Raw genomic sequence first — 24,991 nt, 5'->3', positions numbered from 1 at the left:
TTAATTTTGTCATCCTCAAGAAAAATCCTATGATAATATTCTAATGGGTTTACTTTTATGAGGTTAGATAAAAACTTGGTGGCTAATCAAGGTGGCTAAACTTGTTTAATTTTTAAAAGTTATGCATAGTAGACACGGCCAATGTTTCCTCCGTTTGAGTTTTGAAAAGCCAAAATTAATTAATAAAAAGATTTCTTCGTTGATATGTGTTTACAGTTATATTGCCCAATAATTTATTTATTTATTTATTTTAAGAAGGCAAAGAAAATATTCACAATTAATAGAGTATTACCGGCTTAAAGTTGAAAAGAAAATGACATGAGCATTACTGACTCAGGCGCACCCAAAAAAGAAGAAGAGAGAATTGCAAATATGATTGTAAAGTCATTCAACAAAAAAAAAAGTATACGTGTTAATTATTATTTGAGAAACTTATTATTTAAAATCTCATTAAACAACACTTAGCCATTTATTTATTTTTAAGGAGACATGATTTATATTCACAATTAATAAGACTATAAGAGTATGACTGGCTTAAAAGAAGAAAAAAAAAAGAGTAGTATGAACTCAACAAAAAAAAAGTTTTGCAAATATATTTGTAAAGTCATTGGCAAAAAAAGGAATATATGTAAAAGGTTTTAAATAATAAATAAGGAGAGAGAAATAAAATTGCTATTAATTAAGTGAATGAGGTGTAAGTCAATTTGCATTTAATGCTATTTTTTTAACCATTAGATCAATTACAAATCTACGGTTTACAAATGGTGTAACTCTTGTCAAGTTACACCAGGTGTAACTTGAACCCATCTCTCTCTCTCTCTCTCTCTCTCTCTATATATATATATATATATATATATATATATATATATATATATATATATATATATATATATATATACAAGTTGGTTAGAAGCCATGATTGCGCCAAGTGATTACTTTCACTAATTAGTAAATTAATTTTATGTTATTTGTTAGGATATATTTCCTCAAATTAAAGGATAAATTTAACAACTTTTTAATTTGGGTAAAATTTAACATTTAAATTTCAACAAATTTAAATTCTATTCAAACCAAAATTCTGTTATAATTTTTTAAAAAAATTAAATGGAGTTGGGCTTAAATGTCGTGTTGCACCAAGTAGCTACTCTCACTAATTAGTCAATTAATTTTATATTATTTGTTAGGATATATTTTCTCAAATTAAAAGAAAATTTTAACAATCATTAAGTTTAGGTAAAAAATTATCATTTAAATTCCAACAAATTTAAATTCTATTTAAAATACAATTCAGTTATAAAAAATTTCTAAATTTAAATCTCATAAACCACGTCTCACGTTTTCTTTCTATTAAAAAAAAATCCCACATTTTGACTAAGGATAAATCATCTAAGTTTTAAAATTTTAAATTATACTCTAACTAAAAGTTTATTATCAACATTTTAAGAACAATTAATTAGTAAATTATTTTTATATTATTTTTTATGATATATTTCCTCAAATTAAGGGATAATATTTATTAATAGTTTAATTTGTAAAAAATTGATCATTTAAATTTCAACAAATATAAATTCTTTTCAAACTAAAAGTTAATTATCAAAATTTTCTAAACTTAAATCTCACACAACTTACGTTTTTGTTTTTTATTTTTTGGCTCAAAGTTGCATCTTATTCAGTTAATATTTTATTAGTATATTAAGTTGCAAAGCTCTTAACGAAGGGATTCTATTCAAACTAAAAGTCTAATATGAAAATTTTCTAAGCTTAAGTCCCATTCAACTCAAGTTTCTGTTTTTGTTTTTTTTTCCTCAAGTTGCATCTTATTAAATTAATATTTTATTAGGATATTAAGCTACAATGCTTTTGACTATGAGATAAGATTTAACAATATATTTATTTAGCCATGACTTTTCAATACAATCCTTCTTAATCAATAAGTGATCCCTATAATTAAATTTCACACAATACATCCCTTGCTTTTTTTTTAAACTTTTTTTTTCACATCACTATAATCATGCTTATGTTTTAATCTAATAAATGTATCTTATTTATTGTTCTTTGCTTTTGAATTTGTGTGCACGATATTATGTCAAAGGAAGTTTATTATAAAGAAGCAAAATAATAGATATTCATTTAAGTTCTAGGTTCTCTTATGTAAGTTTTTAATTTTTTATTATTCTCAATTTTCGAACTTTTTTTTGTATGTTTTGATTTTGGGTTTTGGTTATTGAACTTAATTTGTGAGTGTTTTTATTTATTTTTTAATCATACTATCACTAGGGAAAAACCAATATTGGGAACTCTTTTTATTATTGTATGTGCTAGCTCAAGCATAGATAAAAAACTCAAATAGGAATGATCAAACTCATACCACATCTCATATTAAGAAATTAACACAAAGTACAAAGATAATTTTAAAATATAAAAATATATAAACACTGATAAAGACTAAACTCTAAAAATTAGAACTTAAAGTAATTTTTTATTAAAATTATTTACTTATTTTATAATTTTTTTTAATATGTTATTTTTAATTGTTTAAAAAAAATTAGCTTACATATGAATCTTCATCAAACCATACATCGTAGGGGAATAATACTAGTTGTTTTAATAAATTCGGATTTAAAATAGGTACTCTTAGTTTCAACCCAAACTTGTAATTTTCCATTTATTAAGTGCACTGAAACGGACTGAAGCGGACCAAAATGAACTGAGTAGACAGAATGGGATTGATTGGACTGATGTGAACAAAAGTAGACTGTATGGACTGAAAGGCCCAAGGTCGACCTAAATGGATTGAATTGGACTAAACTGGATTGATTGGACCAAAATGGACTGCATTACACTGAAGTGGACCGAAATGGATTGTATGGACCGAATAGGTCAATAAATCTATGTTTAATTATTGGACTATGAATTTAAAATAAAACAAAATTTGAAGAGAATGCAATAAATATATATATATATATATATATATATATCTTTTTTTTAAATTATATACCTCTTTTTTCTTTTTGTTAAATATCATCTACCATTTGGATTTCAACGAAAGAGAAACGTATATAACATTTTCACACAAAAAATTTAGTGGTAAATTGTTATTGACGGTAATTTAAACCCATTACTGAAATTTTTTTTTTTGCCCATCAATAATAGCCAGTAACAACTATCCGCTTAGAATATATTGTGAAAGTGTTGTGAATATAACATTTAGTTCACTCCTTTTTTGCAATAGATAATTAATTATAGAGCTAATTAAGATTTTTTTTTTTTAAATCATCAATCAAGACTCTGTGATGTATAGCCTCGGTCTGTCATCTTTTGGGTTGGCTTGTTCGAGCCTTCAAGGCCCAAATTAGATCCTCTAGCAGGCCATGTGTTCAGTGTATTGGGTTGGCTTTCTATACCTTATACCAGTTTAGCATTCATAGAGTTATCATGGTGCTAACAATGTGTTGGGCTAGCTTTTTATACATTATCCAAAAATTGACATCAAAATTGTTGAAAACAAATCTACTTCATATTTCGTATATTAGTAATTTGATGAAATGGTAGAGATACACCATACATTAACTAAGGGTATTGTTTTTAATCACTACAAAAACATGTAATAAGCACAACTGATAAAACTAAATAAATAAATAACAATATATGCAAATGACTTAATTGCTCAATCCTGCCGTGAACCTGATACCAGTATGTGGCAACCATGATGACCCGTCGATGAACCGCCCGACGGTGAAGTAATCAGCCACGGCAGCATCATGGATAATGTGATAACCAGGCCATTTGATCCGCCCCGAAAGTGATGCCCCAGGCCCATAGTTCCTATACTCACCATACCACAATGTGCTCAAGGCAAAGTCCCCATACCACTCAAGCCACCCTCTGGGCTGGACTAGCCCACTGATGTAAGTGTTCATATAAACAGTCCTAGAAAATTGCTTCCATGGCCTCCCTAAATAGGTGGGTTGGGTTGCAAAAACATAGCTATCTTGGATTGCAAACCCAGTACTTTGGTGTGGGTTTTTTCTACCTTGGGCCGTGATCGTAACCTTTTGTAATGGTAGCGGTACCCTAGTGAATATTTTGCAATTTTGGAGGACTGCTGCCCCATTGCCAAAAATGAAGTCTATGGTACCATAGATGTTGCATTCACGGTAAAATTGGCGGAGGGAATGGGCATAGAGGGTGTCTTGGTGGCCTTCCACGCTGCACCGGTAGAAGGCAGATTGATCCGAGTCGACTCGGAGTGCCACGGCTTGATGATTTTGGGGTCCAGCCGTGTTACGAAATGTCATGTCCCTTGCTATAAATCCCTTCCCGGAGACGGCTACAAGCACAATAACATGAACAAAAGAAAGTCATTTGTATGCTAGGAAAGAAAAGTGAACATGAATTGAGTAATGTTTATGCAATTATAAAACTGGCAATTAGTAAAAGAAAGCCGATTATCAAAAAAAAAAGTAAAAGAAAGCCAATAGCATGCAAAGAAAGAAAAGGTGAAACTTTTTGGGACACAAAATGAGTAATTTTAATGAAAGCATAAAACCAAAAGTCATACAGCTGCAAAGTTTGCATTAGGTTCTAATTTGTCTTTTTTTTTTTTTTCAATATGGGTAATCTTTCCGGCCCTGCTTTGTATCTAGTCTGTAAAGATGATTCCCCTTGTTTCTCTCCTTCTTTTCAATGAATTGCAAATTATATAATAAAAAAACAGTTATTTAAAATATATATTTTTTTTATTTACAAAACAAATCTTCTATCTCACTTTTTGTATTCTACTTTATACTTTATTAATCACAATTTGTCATACGTTTTCTTTTCTTTTCTTATAAAATAGCCAAAGTTTAAAACATAAAAAATTAAACATATCAACCACAATTAAAGTATAAAGAAGAAAATAAAAAGTAGAACAGAAAAATCTCTATTCATTAGTTGCATGCTAAAAAAGAAAACGTTATAAACATTAACTAAGAACATAAATTGACCAAATTGCATGTATAAAATCATTAACAAAATTAAGAAAGTCATTAATTTGCATGCTAGGAAAGAAAAAGTGAAAAAAAAAAAGTTGGAACATGAATTTAGCAATTTTAATGCAAGAATAAAACCATATAACCAAATTGAAAGTCATATGTATGCTAGAAGTGAAAAGGTGAAAAAACTTTTGGGACATGAACTGAGTAATTAAATAGAATAAAAAAAAAAAGTAACATATGTGCCAATTGCCATGGGCCATTAAAAAAAGAAGTTAAATAAAAAGGCAAAATAGCTAGGCACTCACCAACAGTAGGGGTTCGAAAAGTAGTCCATCCTTGCATGAAATTCCGATTGCCTGTCACAATGGTCTGTCCCATCCCCTCCCCAACAAGCATAATATTGGTTTTCTTCTTCTTCATGTCTATGTTTTCCTTATAAACCCCCTTCTTCACATGTATGACATACCTCCTATTGCTATAACTTGGAGCTGCGTAAATGGCTTCAGAAATTGTACGATAATGACCACTCCCATCCACTGCCACTATGGTATTTACATGCATACCTTGTGGATTGGATGTAAGCAGATCTTGATCACCTTCACTCATCCATTTTGGAAAATCCGAACTTGTGTTTGTTGGTTTGGTATTATTTCGTGGTGGTTTAAATGGTAAGCTATGTAATTGAGTGTACAAAGCCAAAACATTGCCAATAAGTTGTGTAACTTGTACCAAGCTTCCCTTTATGAAGCTTTCAAGACGTCTATCAGTGCCCTCAAAGCCTTCAAGGCATGTGTCTTGGTTACTTAGTGCAGCACTTAACCAAGCTTTCAAATTTCCTTCATAGTGAATGTTCTTGACACCAGCTCGAATCTCCTTCATCTCATCTAAAGACCAAGCCAATTCAGAGACTGAGAAATCGAGCAGCTCTTTGCAATCCTCGATTGCTATTTGTTCGCGGTAACTGACAGACAAAGCATTGAACTTTGTAATGGTTTCAATGGCTTGTCTTGCTTCATTGATTGTAGTCCTAAGTGCAGCACTCAAGATTGAAGTGGGGTTTTGATCCGGGCCTATTTTTTGGAGCTCGGTTTGCAAATTCAAAAGGCATGAACTTTGATTGTCAGTGTTGGAACAAGCTTGTAACATCATGGTTTGCATGGTTTGGTTTGGTACATTGGAGGAGGATCCATGAGAAAGAGCTTCAAGGTGAGGTAAAAGGATGAGAATTAGAACAAAATTGACAAAGGCCATGTTTTGGCTATGATAATCTAAGAGTTGTCTAATGTCTATGGTATTTATGAAAGAGAACATAATATATTTATAAGCGATGGAGGGTACGTGGGGATTGTTTGCTTTCAAAGTAATGGTTCAATATTTTGAGTTTCTAAGTTACCTTCTTTATACTTTCACCCCACATGAAGTTCTTACATATATGCTTTCTTTTGAGAGCAATTTTTAATATTCCTGCCAACTTTCAGCATGTTGGACAAATAACTAGGGAACTTCTCTAATATGATTTCCCTTTTGCCTGCTGCATGTTGCACAATCAAGGTATCCATGTCCTTGCTAGCTCACCCTATTTTCTAGCCATAGTCGAGTACAAATTTGATCCCTGACCTCAGTTCACACTGTTAGAATAAAGTATCATATATAGGAGGACTAACTGAAAGGCTTACAAATACTTTTGGTCATCAACTTTTAGTCTTTTACAAACAATTTCATTTTGGTTTTCGGGAAAAAAAAAAGTTACACCAATTTAGTTCTTACTCTTTTTATACACATTTTAGTGTGTTATATCCTATTGCTTGCCATCATCTGGCTCATAGAAAATGTAAATATGGTTAATAGTTATTTATGTGTCAATTAATCACAATTTATTTATAAAAAAAATAATATAAAACAACAACAACAAAAAAAACCTAACTAGAAAAAAAAATTGTAATAGTTATAGTAACTTGGTTGGAAAAATAAAACCCCCCATTAGCTCAAAACATTCACTCATTAAACAATATAATAAGATCAAATTTAAAAAAATTAAAAAAAAAAAAAACCTTTATAGGCAATCAAACATAGCACAGACATAGGATAGGCCAATGTAAAAAAAATCAACCCCCAGAATACACAATACCTAGGGACAGAGCCACACTAGGGCCCAAAGAAGCCCTAGTCCCCTTCAGTTGTAGGAAAAAAAATACAAATATATAAAGGTCTAATTTGAATTGGGCTCAAGGAAAATAAACTTAACTTTTCTCCACAAATCATTAACTCAAAAAATTTAACAAAAACTTATTACAAAAATGAAATAAAATAATTTACAACTAACCATATACTCAAAAAAAAAATTGTTTATACTTTGGGTCATTTAACTCAAATTTCTAGCCACGTGCCTAATTATACCTCCAAGCATCGATTTTCTTATCCAACAAACACAGTACACATACACACTACAAATCAACCAAACCCCACAGCACAATACCTCCTAGTACCCACAATCGAGTTCAAGCTGTTCCCACCAATGGCCATGAACCCACAGCCACCAGCCACCGTTGTGAACCCACAACAAAACCACTACAAACTGCTAGAGCACCATAAACCACCAAGCTTCACTACAAACCAAATTAAATGAGCCCAACACTGAGATTGATCGTCCTGGCCTTCAACCAGGGACGAAGCCAGGACTTGGAGTTAGGGGGGCAACTTTGCTGCTAGCTGTGTGCGGTGGCTCCGACCCTTGAGTCTATTTTTTTACTACTAAGGATTTTTGTTAAAAAATTTTTAAATGGCCAAGTAGTTTGTTCTGGGTAAAATATATTGATTGGACTTAATTTTTTTAGTTTTATTATATTGGTAATTTTTGTTGTTGAGCTAATTTTTTTGAGTTTTTATATTTTGTTTTAGATTTAATCTATTAATTTTTTATGTCCTTTAAAAGGTGAAAAATGCTAAAACTACAAAATTTTTACAAATTGCTAATATGATAAGTGGTTATTGATATATAAAAAGTTATGCAAGTGTACGAACTAATAAGAATTTGCTACCTTAATAGTTTGTATAAACATTGTAAAAACGTTTTGGCTATAAGATTACTCTCAAAAGAATTAATGGCATTATTAAGGGGGGACAAAGTGTAATTTTATTGAACAAAATTGTTAAACTTAGTACCTATTAATATAATAATATTTTTATAAAAAAAATTAGGGGGGGGCAATAGTCCAATAACAGCTCCGCCCATGCCTTCAACGGCTGTGACTCGCAACCCAAAAGCCCAATTGCCCCCAAATCAAACTCATTACCTGAAACTCATTTGGTACTTTTCAAAATAGCCCAATCAACCTAGGTGAGTGACCCATTCAATGCAACCATGAATCCCATTTTGTCACATACTTCTTAAGAAAATTTAACCTGTATTTCCAAGAAAATTTTATCAGTTTTAAGAAAATGTTGCACATAAATAGTCATAAATTGAGTAATTTCCATGTTTTTATGGTTGAATTCTGATTTTGATCTTAAACTATCAATTTTTCAATTAAAGTTCAGTCAAACTGGTTCAATATAAATATAGCAATAGCCAACAGTGGTTGGAAAGAAAGAATGGGCATAAGCATGACTTTTGTATTACATCATGGTGTTGATACTTGATATAATACTTTGAAAACACTAACATGCACTACTACGGCTGTAATGTAATGGACTTTTATTATTATTATTATTATTATTATTATATAATGGACTTGATATATTAGACAATGAATCTACCTGATTATTATCATTGACTAATAAGTGTGTGGTGACGGTGGAATTGCTGTTACATCAAAACAAAACTTCTTAATCAAACTCACGTACTTTGTCTATGGTGACACCCAATACAAAAGGACACAAGTACTTTTTAATCACGGCAAATATTAATTTAATCGAATGCAAATTTTACGTCAATTAATCCAACAAGTACAAGAGGACATGATTTTATACAGATTTCAAACTTTTTCTTTTTAAAATAACATTGTCGGCACCTTAGTAGTCTCCCTAATCACATATACACATAGAAAGAGACTTATAAATTAAGCATAGATAGCGTGGGAATCCGCTAATAGTAAAACTCCTCCAACCACATATCCATATTTATATTAAAGTATTTGGTCTAATCAGTCCATTTCAGTCCGCTCTATCTAGTCCATTCAATTCAATTTGATTCATTTCATTCCACTTTAATGATATTTTGAGAGGAAAAGTTGTGTAAGGAGAGGAGCGGTTTTATTAACAATTCTGTTACATTCTCAGTGTAATGTTAGTAGTTTTTGATAAAATCATATATATATAATTTTATAAAATTATATATTATTAAAGTTTTGTATTTTTTTTTTTAATAAAAGTTACGGATTTACTTATGTCTACTTCATTTTTATGTCATTTCAGACATTCAGACATATAGATGATGAATTGTTTGTAAAAAGTACTAAAAAATATAAACAAATTCCAATCACACATTATATTATTTACAAAATATCTCACCTTATATAATAATTAAATGTAAAATGTATTATGTTTTTTTAAAAAATAAATAAATAACTTACAAAATTTAATCACATCATAATTAATGGCTTATATTAGAAAATCTATTCTATTGTAACAACTATATTTTGTTAGAAAATAATCATATCATTTTAAAAAGAGTTTGGGACTAACACTTGTAAGTTTTATCTATTATTTCCGTGCTTTACTTAACAAAAACAAAATTTTCACGCATTGTGTGGGTTTACGAATAGTTTCTCTATAAAAGGAAGGAAGATCATTTGGTAGAAATCTCTCTCTCTCTCTCTCTCTATCTCTCTCTCTCTCTCTCTCTCTCTCTCTCTCTCTCTCTCTCTCTCTCTCTCTCTCTCTCTCTCTCTCTCTCTCAGAATGGAACTGACTTAAACTTTAGAGTGCCCACTATCACCCCCAAGCGATGCTGTTTCCACCATGTAAGACCCAGCTAAGTTGAACTTCAATGAAGCTTCCTTTATAAATAAATCTATTGTAGATGTGTCAATCGAACCAGATAAGGTCCCCCTACAGCTAGCTTCTAAATAAATTCAACACTTCAACTAGTTCTCTACCATGAACATATTTAACACTAAATTGCACTTCAGCACTCTCCAAAACCCAAACTTTGTTGCTTTAGCTAAAGTTTCCCTTACTGCTTCTGATTGCACTTGCATTGAATTATTTAGTATTTTACATTTCAACTTATACATCCAATGATCTGGCAAAAATATTATTTCTCTCCTCTTAACATACTGGACAAAAAGTTTCACTCCTAAGTTTAAGGCCCCGTTTGGAACACATACTCAAATACATATTTTCAGTTTTTAAACAATATTACATGTATTTCCACACATTTTTTCGCCCACACATATTTTCACACATGTTTTCAAACACATCCTTTCAGTTTTTAAGTGCATGCATCAAATACCCCTAAATTCCTTTTGATCCACTCTGTTTTTAAAGAAAGATCTCTATGACAAAGTTTCCACGCAAACACAACAAGCTTATAAGGTAGTTTTAACTTTTAAGAACAAGTTATTGTCCCAATTGATCCTTGACATTCTAATATCCACTTGTTGTATATGTAGATTAAGATTCATATTGCACAGGGCACGTAACCTTTGCTGACCACATAATTTCCTCTACCTGATAATGGCCAAATAAATTTGTCACTTACTATCAACTAAAATTTTCAATGTCCAGCCTGAAAAAGCATTCCAGCTTTCCACCCTTCTAATTAAGTTGAAATTAAATTTATCAATCAGCCCTTGGAAAGTCATTATCTAATGCTACTGAAATGGAATTTGAAAATAAGATATTCCCCAGTATTATCAACCAACTTCATCCCAATGAGCTATTCTTGATGTCTTCTATTGCATTTGGACTAAATATAATTTCTACAAAAGCAACAAAGCCTTGGTTCCAAAATTTGGAGGTCAGATATAAATCCTCAACAGATTAGTTAGGATTAGCTACATGTTACTTGCCCTTACATTTCACAATACCAATCACATGTTTTCTTAATAAAGTTTAAATTTTATCCTAAACCTTGAAAACAGAAAAGAATCATATACAAAAAAAAAAAAAATATATATATATATATATATATATAAGGATAACCAGTTTAATGCTTTTGCATTCCTTGGATAACCAACCTTACATAAGGATAGAAGACAAAACATTGGCACAAATGAGAAATAGAGCCCGGGGCGGGGGGGGGGGGGGGGAGGGTGGGTTGTTGTTGGGTGGGAATGTGGTCACATTGCCTCAACCACTTCTTTGCACTAAAACTTTGGTTGGATTACCATTAACCAAGATTTCTATATGACAAAGTGGAAACACATTCTAGAACAAGTCTGGTCAAAAACTGGTTTCAAGAAATTCCAACTAACACAATCATGTGCTTTAGACATGTCAATCTTAGTGGCTCCAAAGCAAGACTTACCCTTTTTATGTTTACTAAAATAATTCAAAGATTCTTAAGCCAAAATAATGTTATTAGAGATAGTTTGCCCCTGAAAAATGCATGCTGGAAAGGGGAAATCAAGTGGCCCATGAGAGGGTTTAAGGCTTTAAGCCTATCACTAACAATTTGGAAATTACTTTGCAAGCAGTAGAAGATTGCAGGTGTTCCATCAAGTTTAAGAACCTGTCCATAATTGAAAGACATCATTCTTGTCCTCAATTTAGATTGTTACATTCAAGATTCTAGGTAGATCATCTGTCAAACTCGTAACTTAGCGTATGTTTGGATGGGAATTATTGCATTTACGTTTTACGTTTTAGCTGTTTTTTTTTTTTTTTTTTGGCAACTTTTCAGTTTTTCAGGGACAACAGCTACTGTTCATGCACGGTACATAAACAGTAACCGCAAATTATGACTTTTTCAGCCACTTTTCTGCATAAACAGTACATTCATGCACTGTTTACAGACCCACAAATATCACTTTTTAGCCACTTTTTTATTATCAAAAATAGGTTAAATAAGTTCCATGGTACTATTCACACATTTAAAAATTATTTTACTACAGTATTTTCAGCTAACGGACCCTTAATCCTATCCAGCCTACTAAAAGTAATACAAACCATAGAAACCAAGGCCACCATCGAATTATAAGTTTTAAGGAATCTGCATTGAAACCAATATGGTCAACCCCGATGAGTATATCTATTAGTGAATTTGAATAGTTTGTCTCAACTGCATATTACTTTTACACGAGGACAAACTATTAGATACAAGGTGAGGTTGTGAGTGTAAAACACATAAAATACATGTTTTTATCCGCCGCCGCCGCCGCCGGCGGGGGGGGGTGGTGGAAAAACCTAATCTCTCTTTTGGTAAACATTTGAATGTCACCTATTCATACCTAAATTCAGAATTTCATTCAAAACATATACAAGTTATATATTCTGCCTCACTTCTTAACCCAGTTGCTCTGCCAGTGAACTGCCTTAATCCCATAAAAAGAAAGAACGCAAGAATGTAAGGGCCAAGTGGGGCAGAGGGGGGGGGGGGGGGGGGTGGAAAAACCTAATCTCTCTTTTGGTAAACATTTGAATGTCACCTATTCTATTCATACCTAAATTCAGAATTTAATTCAAAACATATACAAGTTATATATTCTGCCTCACTTCTTAACCCAGTTGCTCTGCCAGTGAACTGCCTTAATCCCATAAAAAGAAAGAACGCAAGAATGTAAGGGCCAAGTGGGGCAGAAGGAGAAAAGAGAAAAGAAAAGAGAACAAACATAGCAATTTTATGCCATTATGATACAATCTATTTTGGCAACTTGAAAACCCCAAAATTATTTGGTGAAGCCCTTCTCTCCAAGAAAGCAGAAAAACTTCGTTGGCAAAACTCATCCCAACTTCTCAACAACCTTCATGAAAAGTGAAAACCCATGACAAGAGAAGGTTTTTGGCTGACTTATAAATAGGCTTCATGATATGAAGTTTATTCCCATCTAATCTTGCAGCCCCTTGCATGCAGGGTCTCGAGTATCTCTGTAGAGAGTAAGAATCTGAGAGACCCAATTAACTTGACCTTCTTGATCCGCACACAGCAGGCCCTAAGTGCTAGTTCAAACCCTTTCACTGTGACATTCATGAGGTGCACCAGCTTGACATCCTGCAGCCGTGTTAGGTTCCCCAACACCATACATAGCCCCACATCTGAGACAGCACAATAGCTCATGTTTATCTGCCACCAATAAAAATAGTTTAGCTTAACCCATGTCCCAAAATCTGTAATCAATGATCATTTACCATTATATGCTGGCAGACATGTATTTCATAATCTAAATATGCAGCCTTGCTATTTTGATAAGAGTATGTTAATTAAAAAAAGGAAAACAAATGGCTTAAAAGATTTGTAAAAATAACTGCTCATAACTTTTGGAACTATCACTTTTCATTTTTGTTTTCATCAAACATCCTGAAAAAGCATACCACCTCATAAAACAATGCCATCATTAGTATTCTATTTAATGTGCAGCCAAAAAAAGAAAAGACAAATTATGATTTATAAATAGATATATATAACAACCAGTTCCCGTATTTGATGAAAGTTCCAAATTTTGTTGCATTTACTTTTTATTTAGTTTCATTTATGAAAATTAATTTGCTTAATAAGAATTTCAGCATATTGCACTAGAGATTTTATTCTGAAGAAGATAGAGCTTGTTAGTGAGCGTAATTTACATGTTAATTTGTTTCATATTACCCTATTAAGTTCTGACAATATGTAAGGGAAAAAATGCACCGGGAAACTGCGGTATGAGCCTTGCTTACTTAAAAGGGGGACTTAACATAGAGGCAGAAGCAGAAGCATTAGCAGTGAGTAGCAGGTGCTGTGAATTTATTGTGGGAGGTGAAAATTATAATTAAATAGAATAGGACCCCTAGGTGACTTTCAGGTGATCAGTAGACTACTTGAGAGTGGTTGAAAAGTCCTTTGGGTGCTTAACCATGCAAATTACATTCCGATTTCTTTATTTATAATTCAATAGTTAAAATGGGAGAGGGAGAATTTGAATCCTGGATATCTCCCTTGGAAATACCAGGAGATGCAAACCAGTTGTGATACAAAGCTCATGGCAGAGAGGAGACACCACAGTGTGGTTGACTGCATTTGATAGGTTAGTTTCTCTATTATGATATCTTTTCCTGTTACCCTTCATCCTTATTTTTCTGTTCTATATATAGATTTGTCTTCTCAGCATATACAAGAAAAAGAAAAGATGGAAGCAATTTAACAAAAAGAACAGGAAGCGAGATTGTATTGGAACATCTTGGAAATACAATAGGAAAATAAGTAAACACCCATTGTGTAAATTTGGTTAAGCTCTATATTCATTAACATACCATTTCAGTTTTCAATTCCAACCAAATCCCCCTTATTTTTTAAGTATTGTCACACGCCATGCCCCACAATAGATTTCCTAGAGATACTTTGTTTCACATATGTTTCTTAAATTCGCCTTTGCATTTTTTTATGGGTTGTGTTAACGGGCACCATACGGCATCCATTAACAAGACAGTTTTTGGCAGCTTTTCAGATTTTTAGGCAGCTTTTGGCAATTTTTTTGACAACTTTTTTTCTTTTTTAAGTGAGACCCAAAAATGGAAATCGTTAACAAGCACCGCACGGTGTTTGTTAACGTTTCCCTTTTTTTTTTATTAAGCTTGACAGTTGTGTTAGCTAGGAAGTCACTTTCCTTTTTCTTTTAAAGTAAATGAACACTCATTCCAATTCAAAATATGTAAAGCATACCTGTCGCATGTTCCGTGAGTAGTAAGAAAGTGCCCAGAAGCCCGAGTCATCAATGTTTCCACAATGCTTCAAATCCAAATCTGACAGTTTTTTACAACCAGCTACAACTGCTGTCAAACCCTCGCTTGTGAGGTTGACAAGTCCACGCATTTCCAGATCAGAGAGTTGGCCAAGACGGCCAATGTACTGCACCCCCCTGTCAGTAACTCCATTGCAATATGACAAGTTCAGCTTCATCAAATTCTTGCAACCACTTGATAATGCAGCTAATCCATCATCTCCTAAACTAGTACAGCTGCAACACAAAACAGAAATAAATAAATAAATTCACCTTCCCATTTTGCCTACTCTCAATACATAATCAAATTGACTACTGGGCTTAAATTACCGGTATAAATCAAGTTCACTAATTTTTGTACAGTTATGAGCAATATAAGCCAATCCTTTGTCTGATATGTTTGTGCACAGTCCTAATTTCAAGCTTAAGATTTCAGAACATCTTGACAAATATTTGAGTCCTGCAGATAAGAAGAGCGTTACACTTTGAAAATGAATAAACTTTGGCAAATACAATGAAATAGGATCTGCATCGAATTGACTACATTTTGTAAAAGCAACAAAGGCAGATTAACCACAGTTAATGTCATAACACTGGCTGATATAACTTCCAAAGTTTACCTTTATCATTTACCCCACAACAATCAGTCAGATCAAGCTCCTCGAGTTGCAAGCAACATGATCCAAGCTGATCGAGACTCTTTTCAGTGACCTTATCACAAGCCTCTAACTTTAGGGAGACAAGGTTCCTGCAAGAGTTTGCTAAAGCAGAAATCGCTTCATCAGTGATGTAACGGCAACATGTTAGATTCACGATCTTCAAACCCACACAGCCATATACTAGCTGCATAATGCCCATGTTGGTCACCCCAACACATTTGCTCAACCCAATTTCCACCAATGACTTGCAATTGGTACTGAAGGTTTGGAAGCTTGAGTCAGAAACTTGAGCCCCGTCAATCCTTATTGTGTTTAGATTCTTCAAGTCCTTCAAGCTGTGGAGAACCATTGCTGAAAGCTCCTACGGAAAACCCCAAGGTTTAAGAATTAGGAACTATATTTAAAATTTCAGTGAAACCAAGTACAAGCACCAAAATAGATATAATATCCACTCACTGAAAAACAGTATCCTGCATTGAGTATGGCAAGACCTCTATGTCCTCTAATTACAGATATCAAGCCAGAAGAACTAACACAACCACACCTCGATACGTCAATTGCCTGCAGTCCTTGGAAAATGCAAATTAAAATCAATAATTTCTAGTTAATAATATATTTTCTTGAATTGTTGTGATGTCAACCAAATTATAAACTAAAATACTGTTCTCAACCATTAAAATATTTCACCTGTAGTGATGGGCATCCATGTTCAAGAAACTGCAATCCATAATCATCTAAAAAAGGGCACCCCACCATAGCCAAAACCTCCAGTTTCGGCAGAGAAGCAATTGAGCAAAGAGATTCACTTGTAACCTGAAACCCAGCTATGCATCATATTTCCCAGTCATAAATATATAAAACATAGCACTTAACTTGAAAATCCATGTTTGCTTGCTCAAAAAATTCAAGGGAATTAAACAATACAATAGAAATTTCTATCCATATCTACATGTTTGGTCTTCAAAATATGATATTCTCACCTCAACTCAGCCAAAATGGTCACATTGCACTCATTTGTGCAGAAAAACCATATAAATCTAGCAGTATATATACTTCAACTCGTTTATAACTCTTCATCTAGCACTTCCTCAGAATCCAAACAGAAAACCTTGAAAACTTTTATAAAAAGAAAAAAGGGAAAAAAAGAAGAAAAGAAAAATATAAGAGGCATAACCCATAAGGATAAGGTGGCACTATTGGAGTTTTGACATGTACATATATATACGAAGAGAGAGAAAAATTCACTTTCCCAATTTAGAAACGTCCCTCTAAAAAATATAGCAACATACTGGCAGTCTGGCACTAGCTACAAGCTTCACTAGAGTGGCCTCTCTCTCTCTCAAATACATAAAATTACAAACATGCAACTTTCTTTTTTCGTTTTCTCAGCAACCAAACAAGCATTCGCCAGCTTTTATATTAGAACAAAATATGAAATTGAAGTTCATTACCTTACTTCTCTTTCCCTCAATAATTACCTTCATTTATTCTATTCTCTTAGCACACCCATGTCCCACATAATGAAATACTACTTTCACACCAAAACCCAAAACTCCAATCCCATTACCTACCCACACACACACACCCAGATTTCGAAATAGTTTTCACTGAAATAGTTGTCATTCCCAAACCCAAAACTCAAATTCCAAACCCATTACCTTTATTCCCTTACCACCCCAACACTCACACACACACACACACACACACACACACACGCACAAACTGTCCAAATATTCAAACAAACAAACTAAGAGGGAGAGAGAAAGAGAGAGAGGCTGAGACCTTGAGATAAGAGACATCAAGAGACTTCAACTCCAAGCACTTCTTGCACAAAAGATCAACACCCAGATCAGAAATCTCCATGCACCACTTCAAGCTCAGCCTCTCCAGCTTTCCACACCCAACAGCTATCTTTGCCAACCCAACATCGCTCAGTCCCAAACACTTAACCATCTTCAACTCCCTCAACCCTCTCACACTCGATATAGCCCAAGCCTCTCTATCCCCGTATCCCCAACAGTACGACACGTCCAGTACTTTCAGACACGGACACGCCCCTACCAATCTCTCCAACCCCCCGTACCTCAACCCGCTCGCCCGACTCAGCACCAACCGAGTCACCCACCGAGTCCAACTCACCGAGTTCACCGCCTGACTCAGCAACACCGACACCGTCGCGTCCTCGATTCTCGGGCACACAGACAGGTCCAGCGTATCCAGGTTCTTGTACTTCGACAGCAGCCCATGTAAGAACTCGGACCGTAGGACTCGGAGGGACCGCCGAGTCACTGAGTCGACTCGGAGGAAGTCCTTGCAAACGAGTCGCCAAGTCTTCCTGTCCGAGTCAGAGCCGAGTTTGCTGTAAACTCGGACCAGCAGGTCTTCGGTAAACGCAGAAAGCAACATTTCTATAAAATGTTTCTAAAAATCAAATCTTTTCGATACAATTCGTGGAAATTAAGGTTTTTTTTTCTTTTTTTATTGTCTGTTCGTGGAAGAAACTAACGTTTTTGGTTTGAGTTTGAGAAAACCCAAGGTTTTGTTTGTTTTTTTTTTCTTTTTTGTTGAAATTAAGGATTTGGTTCAGGTGGGGACGAACAAGAAGAAGAGCAAAGGGAGGTGGGTGGGTTTTGAATTTGAGATAGTCCGAAAGAGACTTAATCGGATTTTATGGGTCGGGTTCATTGTATTAACGGTGAATCGGGTTTTTGTTTCGGGTTGGTGCAGGGAGAAAAAATATCTGAGTTTGGTTTGAGCTGAAGCTATTGCAGAGAGAGAAGGCTTGGTTGCTGAGTTTTATAGCATTGAAAGAAGAGACAGAGAGAGAAGTTATTGGGTGTGGACTTGACTACGGTTGTACTCTTTGTGGCTTGCAAAGTATGGTAGGCAGTACTTAATTTTAGGTGGACAGTACCACGGCGAAGATATTTAATTAGGTAGACTCTTTAGGTTTTGTGGTAATCTAACGTTATGTAATAAGTTAGGATTTGAGTTTGCTATACTCGATTTTTGTTAGGAATTTAAGGGGTGTTTAGTATATATTTTTAAATAAAATTATACGTATTTTTATATATATTTTTAAATAACAATTTTCAGTTTTTAGGTGCATGTACTAAACACTCTCTAAGTTTGTCAAACTCGAGAGCTATTTAGTACATGTGTTTAAATACATGTTTTCAGTTTTTAAACAATATTACATGCATTGTTACACATTTTACACTTATACGTATTTTCAAAAAATACAAACAACATTACTGAAACAACTTTATCAAATAACCCCTCGAGTTTCAAAAAAAAGTTTACCTAACTAAATAACTTTAATAACATGTTATTCTCCTCAAATTTTCCTTAAAAAAAAAAAAAAAGAAGCAAACTTTACACCTTGTGACTAGATATTTGTTTGAGTTTGGTGAGGTGGCATATAATTATTGGTTTGGAGGTGTAACAGCTGGATAAGGCCAAGGATTTGAAATGAGGGCTGTCCTTAGATTTTATTTTTATATATTCCCTCATTTCATGTTAATTATTTGTTCAACTCATTTTATATTCTTTTTTAAAAATTTATTGTTTATTTAAATCTTTAAAATTAAATTTTCAAATGAAATTAACATAATTCTTGTTTGGAATCATTTGGTTCAGTATTCTTGCACATTAATACTCATTAGAAAGGGTAAATATGTTAAACACTTGTCACCTCCACATTTAATAAATCTAAACCACATGTGCATTTGATTCAAAATTCAAAAATTTGCATTTTTTGTTAATTTTAAAATTGAGAATGATTTTTTATTATGTATTTTCTTATGAGTCCAAAGAAATCTAATTTTATTATAATGATAGTTGATTTTGAATGGTGTGATACTACACAGTGTACAACTATGCATAGCTTTGAATTTATGTAAAATGAAATGTTACTCAAATACGTCATTTTCATATAAAAACATAGAAATAGGAAGTTATGTGTTATTTAAGTAATTTTACAAATCGATAACCTTTTTTTATTATTAGTTTAAACTTTAAAGCATTGCATCAAATGACACTATTCAAAACTAATTTTTCTAGTAAGTACTACAATCAATTTGAAAAAATTGCTATGCTATATGCACATGTTAAGAAACTTTTATAGCAGTGAATCTGTGAATGTATCTGGACATACCAAAAGGTCATTTTTGGGAACCGTCTGATCATATTATGGTTCAGTGACATCTTAATCAGACGGGTGAGAAGTGCATGAAAGGACACGTGGCGAGTGGAGGAAGAAGATGGAGTTGTGGTGGAAGAAGCAGAGGATAAAAAGAATTTATTGAAGTGGGCTATAGAGTTAGATAAAGACATAAAGTTGTACGCGCAACTTCCGCGAAATCCCCAAAGAAAAGCTAAATGATACTATTTCGTACGGTGCCGTTCTGTGGGGCCCAACATAAGGTAACAAAGACCGTACCTATCTCCGTTTGATTCTAGAAAAGTGGGCTTGAGAGTTGAGAAAATAATTAATTAAAGAAAGAGAAAAAAATATTTTTAAAAAAAACAGAAGAAGAAAAGAACAGATACTATGCTGCTAAGCTATCAAATCATATCAAGCCAAATTGACTGTGATAAATATCGATGGTACCCACTATAGCAAATCAAGTTGTGACACTTGGGCCACAGTTTAAAGTGATGTTTGATTATGGATTTTTATCGGGGGCAGTCTTGATGTAATAAAATTTTTGGATTTTGAATTTTGACCTTTACTAAACTCTGGGGTCTCTTGGCTCTTGACTCTTGAGCCCCTCTCCTCGAGCTTGCCAATGACCAGACTACCTCGTTCCAATTTATTTTCTGGTTTAGAAAGTCAAATTTTGTAAGAGCATCACTATTCATTTTTTCAAATTTTATTTTATTTTTCTATCCTAAAAAAAAATATTTTATCAATTATATAATATCATTTGTCAATACACCAATATCTAAATTTTTATTTTACCATACTATATATATTAAAATAATATAAAAATAACACTATAAAAATATTTCTCAATTCTCTCTCTAATCTCTATTTTTCTTCCTCTGTCAACCTTCTCAGTCACACCACCCACTTCTGCTAAGCAAAATTCATAGCAAAATCCAGCTAATCAATCGTCGATCTCCGATCCAAATCAAAATCAAAATCAAAAATCTAAATCCAAAATCAAAACAAGAAACCCAAATCACTCGCCGATCAAAACAAGAAACCCAAAACACAATGAACCAACGAACTTGAAACCAACCCACACCACATACCCAGCAACCACCGTGAACACAAACCTTAACCACAACTCATTGCCGCCACCACCACCACCACTACCACTGAAGAGCATGACTGTGAGCAAAACTCACCACCAAAAAAAATAATAATAAAACAAACCCACAGCAAGCAAAGCCCAAACCCATGGTGGCAAACCCACGGTGAGAAAATCCCAAATTTACGCCGGCAAACTCAGACCCACGGCGAGCACACCCTGATTTCGTTCAACCACCCAATCGCCACTCCAAAACCCATTCCAAAAATCCAACACAATCAACACAAACCAACACCGGTTTATCAAAAAAAAAAAAAAACAACGATCCATGTCACCGCTTTCAACCAGAGAGAGAGAAACCAAGCCACGTCGCCGCCGTTAGCCAGGCCGATTTGCTGTGGTGTGGTGGCTATGGATTTTGGGTCTGTAGAGAGAAGGAAGATAGCAGAGAAATAACGAGAGAGCAAAAGAGAGAGGAGAGAGAAAGTTTTGGAATTTTTTAATAAAAATGAGAAGAGAGAGAATTAAATAATATTATTTTCATTTACCATTTAGCTACCGTGCATTCTACATTTAGAATTACACTGTAGCTAAATTGCAAAAAAAATTGCAATTGTTGGCTTTTACAATAATCAATGGAGTGAAGTTTTTGGGCTTAAATGGGAAATTGGGTTTGCATTTGCCATTTGCCCTATGCGTTGTGGATGCTCTAAGAGAACATCGTTTATTGTCTTGTTTGTCTTATAAAAATATATAAGTTTTCAAAACTACCCTTAAATTAATTTATGAAAAAATAATTTTGAAAATAAAATAGTGGTATAATAGGAATATTAGTAAATTTTTATTTTTAGAAACAAAACAATATTTTAAGACATCTCAAAATGGAATAGAGGACAAATAAACTGGAACGGATGAAGTATATTTTATTTTGATTTCACATGACATGAGGATGGGAAGTCATAAATTCAAAAAAAATTATATAGTATAAACACTAATAATATTTATTTTTTTGATAGCTTATTTCATCTTGGGAGGGGTATACATGTTTTGAAGACTAAGGGTCTATTTGGTTTAGCATTTTAAACTCACATTTTTACATTTTAAACAATATTACACATTTTTTCTCACACTTTTTCACTCACATGTATTTCAAAAAACTACAAAAATCTCATCTCAAACTATTCTACTAAACAACCCCTTAAAAAGTGGTGTACGGTTCGATATACAACATTGACTTTTAAACTTATGCAAACATTTTTTTATTCCGATGTGAGATGCGTTTCTTCTTTTCTGATAGTCTATTTTACAGGGGAAATAGAGTTTTGAAGACTTATAAGTGGTGTATAAATTCTGTAATATTATTACTAAACATTTTTAGGTATGATATCAACTATTTGTAAGTTTTTAAATTTTTATCTTTTTAAAAAAAATAAATAAAAAAAACGCTTAGATTAAAACATTTGAAATAAACGATTATGATCATAGTGATTACCATATCTAAGATGTACATAGAAAAATACCATATATTCTACCTTAGATGTGTAAGTTAAAATATTAATAGTGAAATTAAATTTTGTTTAAAAGATTGTTAATGGCTAATTGGTGACAATATGCACATTCCATTTAATTGAGGTGTCTTGTTAAATCAATATACGACCAAGTTTAGACATTTATTTCATGGGCATTTCAAATCAGAATGGAGTGCAAGCTAAATCTTTAATTATATGCGCATTTAACATTGAGGTAAAATTACTTCTCAAAAAAAAAAAAACATTAAGGTAAAATCAATAAGATTCATTTGTTAATGGACTTTGACACTTTGTAATTGGTGATCATGGATGAGTCGCCAGTACTTTTCTTAATTGAATGCTTGTTTCGATGTGCTAGTTAAATTATACTAGAAATAGAAGTTAGATTTTGATTAAGTGTCAAAAACTAGCTGGTGACAACATACAATTCGTATTTAATTGACTTGCATTTTGTTTCAAACCGTATTAAGACCAAGTTTAGTCCTTTTTTTTTTCTTCTTTTTTGTATAGATTTCAAGTTTTACGCAAGCTAAATAATAAGTCCTCCATTTACAAAGGATGCACAATTAATTAGATTCCTTGTGTTAATGGATTGATATCTACTTCATGAATAAGTACATGGATTGATGTTTAGTGATTAGTCTGTGGCATAACTTAAGCCCCTTTTATTCCCTGGGGCTCAGTCTCACATCACTTGTACCAAAAGAAAAGACATCTAGTGACTAACGAATGGGGATGACTCATGACTGTTTTTAGTAACTATCTTTAGTCAATGGTTGTTAGGATGCACTTCATATTACTTGTTTTTTGTATTCAAAGGATTTGGTACTAATTTATACCCAATGTGGGGGTAAAATAATTAAAATATGCATTTAGGTTTTGGGCATGATTTGGTGGAGTAAGTCTGTCCAAGTAGAGCTTTTAAGGCCCGCAAGCCAGTTCATGCTAAAAGAGTTGGAGGATCTGTCCGAGGAGGAGTATTTCCTCGGATGGATCAAGTAAAGGTCATAGGACATGCCAAGGTGTTTGGAGAGAGAGTCCCGGAAGATTTGTTGGGTAAAAGCATAATCCACACAGTTATGGGGAGGAAGAACGTATGAGAAATATTAAAGGGGAAAATACTGCTACCACCGCATTAAAGACCCTGCACCTACTTCCCTGGCTGCATTAATGGAGAAATGACCTCTGAACAATAATGTTCAGCCTTCTAGCTAGTGTTTGGAGATTTCAAGAAGATGTTGGATAGGACAAGTATCTAATTGAAAGATATGTGGTACACGTGGAAGAAGAAGGGAAGAATAAGAGGGATATAAGAGAATAAGGGAGAAAAAAGGAGAAGGGGAAAAAATACTTGAACTGTAATTGCAATATATTTTCTAAAAGAAAGAAAGGTAATACAAGTGGTCCTCAGCTTACGTCCGAGGAGAGTTTTTCTGCCATCTTTATCTATTGAATACATAGATAACGACAATCTAGTCTGTGTTTCTCTTTATACAATATCCATAGTCTAGGTTTTCAAGCTCATACTCTACAAATTTTATTGTATAAGGCTCTTTGGGCCTGAGTCCATATAGTGATGGGACCGGGTACGAATTGTGCACTTACAATTGACGTCGTCTGTGGGAAACCTAGTGCTTAAGGAATTGGAACATTATAGCAGGCTTAGATTCGCATCATGCAGAGTCTCAGGGGTCCCAGCATGAAGATCACTTTGAGCGTCTCGAGCGTCAGAGGGATCGAAAGGGAAGTGTGCATATGGTACACCCCGGTGCAAGCCATTCACGTGGTGGAAGCAGAGCCACCCATAAGGATGACGCCAAGGCCATGCAGAAGGAGATTGACCACCTAAAGAAAAAATTACACCGTGTCAGACGAAGGCGAGCCTCACCTCTTTCCGACCCTTCCTCTAGGGGCTCCTAGGGAAGCAGTTAAAGTCCAAGGTCCAAAACTCCTTCTAGCGAAACTTTCTCTTACGAGAAGGATGAGCTTCCAGGTCGTAGGCATAAAAAGTTTCCCTCCAGTGGCTTGGGAAATGACGCTATGAGCAGGGCGTTGCATCAGATCTCTAAGTCCCTTTTCTCACGTAGGATCGAGAAGGGAAAACTTCCACGACAGTTCAGCCAGCCCACTTTCACCATCTATAATGGCAGGACGGACCCAGTTGAGAATGTGGGTCATTTTAATCAGAGGATGACGGTACACTCTCAGAACGAGACCTTGATGTGCAAAGTCTTTCCCTCTAGCTTGGGACCTGTTGCTATGAGATGGTTTAACGGACTGAAGGCGGGATCTGTTGATTCTTTCATGGAACTCACTAGGGCATTCACGTCTCGATTCATTACATGCAGCAGGGTTTCTCGGGCTTTGGACTCATTGTTATCTATGGCCATGAGGGAGGGTGAGACCTTGAAAGCGTATTCTGACAGATACTGGGAGATGCTTAATGAAATCGACGGTGATTTTGACGAAGTGGCGATTAACACTTTCAAGGTGGGCCTCTCAACTGATCACAATTTAAGGAAATCTCTGACCAAGAAGCTCGTGGGGAGTGTACGTCGGCTCATGGATCGCATTGATGAGTATAAAAGGGTCGAGGAAGACCAACAACAAGGTAAGGGTAAAGCGAAAGTTATCCCTCAGGAGAGGAGGGATTTCAGGTCGGATAGGTATATTAACAACAGGACGAGGAGAGATTTCTTTGGGCAATCTGGT

At 34.0% G+C, this 24,991-nt stretch overlaps 2 protein-coding genes across 2 annotated transcripts; both read right to left on the bottom strand.

Annotated features, from left to right (window-relative positions):
- Positions 1 to 3,495: 3,495 nt before the first annotated feature.
- Positions 3,496 to 6,256, bottom strand: LOC142627467 (putative pectinesterase/pectinesterase inhibitor 22). Its single transcript, XM_075801335.1, has 2 exons — positions 5,285 to 6,256; positions 3,496 to 4,330 (listed from the first exon to the last, which is right to left on the bottom strand). Exons 1-2 carry the CDS (start codon positions 6,228 to 6,230, stop codon positions 3,660 to 3,662), a joined length of 1,617 nt encoding a protein of 538 aa, XP_075657450.1. The 5' UTR covers positions 6,231 to 6,256; the 3' UTR covers positions 3,496 to 3,659.
- A 6,294-nt stretch (positions 6,257 to 12,550) lies between these two features.
- LOC142628170 (F-box/LRR-repeat protein 3) lies at positions 12,551 to 18,040 on the bottom strand. The gene is made up of 7 exons (XM_075802194.1): positions 17,275 to 18,040; positions 16,180 to 16,305; positions 15,949 to 16,053; positions 15,454 to 15,853; positions 15,164 to 15,293; positions 14,776 to 15,070; positions 12,551 to 13,203 (listed from the first exon to the last, which is right to left on the bottom strand). The coding sequence occupies exons 1-7, from the start codon at positions 17,896 to 17,898 to the stop codon at positions 12,958 to 12,960; spliced, it is 1,926 nt and encodes a 641-aa protein (XP_075658309.1). The 5' UTR covers positions 17,899 to 18,040; the 3' UTR covers positions 12,551 to 12,957.
- Positions 18,041 to 24,991: the final 6,951 nt, after the last annotated feature.

This window comes from Castanea sativa, chromosome 3 (assembly GCF_040712315.1).
Source record: "Castanea sativa cultivar Marrone di Chiusa Pesio chromosome 3, ASM4071231v1".
Lineage (NCBI taxonomy): Eukaryota > Viridiplantae > Streptophyta > Magnoliopsida > Fagales > Fagaceae > Castanea > Castanea sativa.
This window is presented reverse-complemented; position numbering and strand designations above follow the sequence as displayed.

Coding starts and splice junctions, on each gene's coding strand:
- LOC142628170 (XM_075802194.1), bottom strand. CDS start 17,898: ATGTTGCTTTCTGCGTTTACCGAAGACCTGCTGGTCCGAGTTTACAGC. Junction 15,854..15,948: donor ATGCAGGATACTGTTTTTCA/GTGAGTGGATAT, acceptor GGTTTTCCGTAG/GAGCTTTCAGCAATGGTTCT. Junction 15,071..15,163: donor AGTGAACTTGATTTATACCG/GTAATTTAAGCC, acceptor TTTGTGTTGCAG/CTGTACTAGTTTAGGAGATG.
- LOC142627467 (XM_075801335.1), bottom strand. CDS start 6,230: ATGGCCTTTGTCAATTTTGTTCTAATTCTCATCCTTTTACCTCACCTT. Junction 4,331..5,284: donor TTTTCGAACCCCTACTGTTG/GTGAGTGCCTAG, acceptor TTGTGCTTGTAG/CCGTCTCCGGGAAGGGATTT.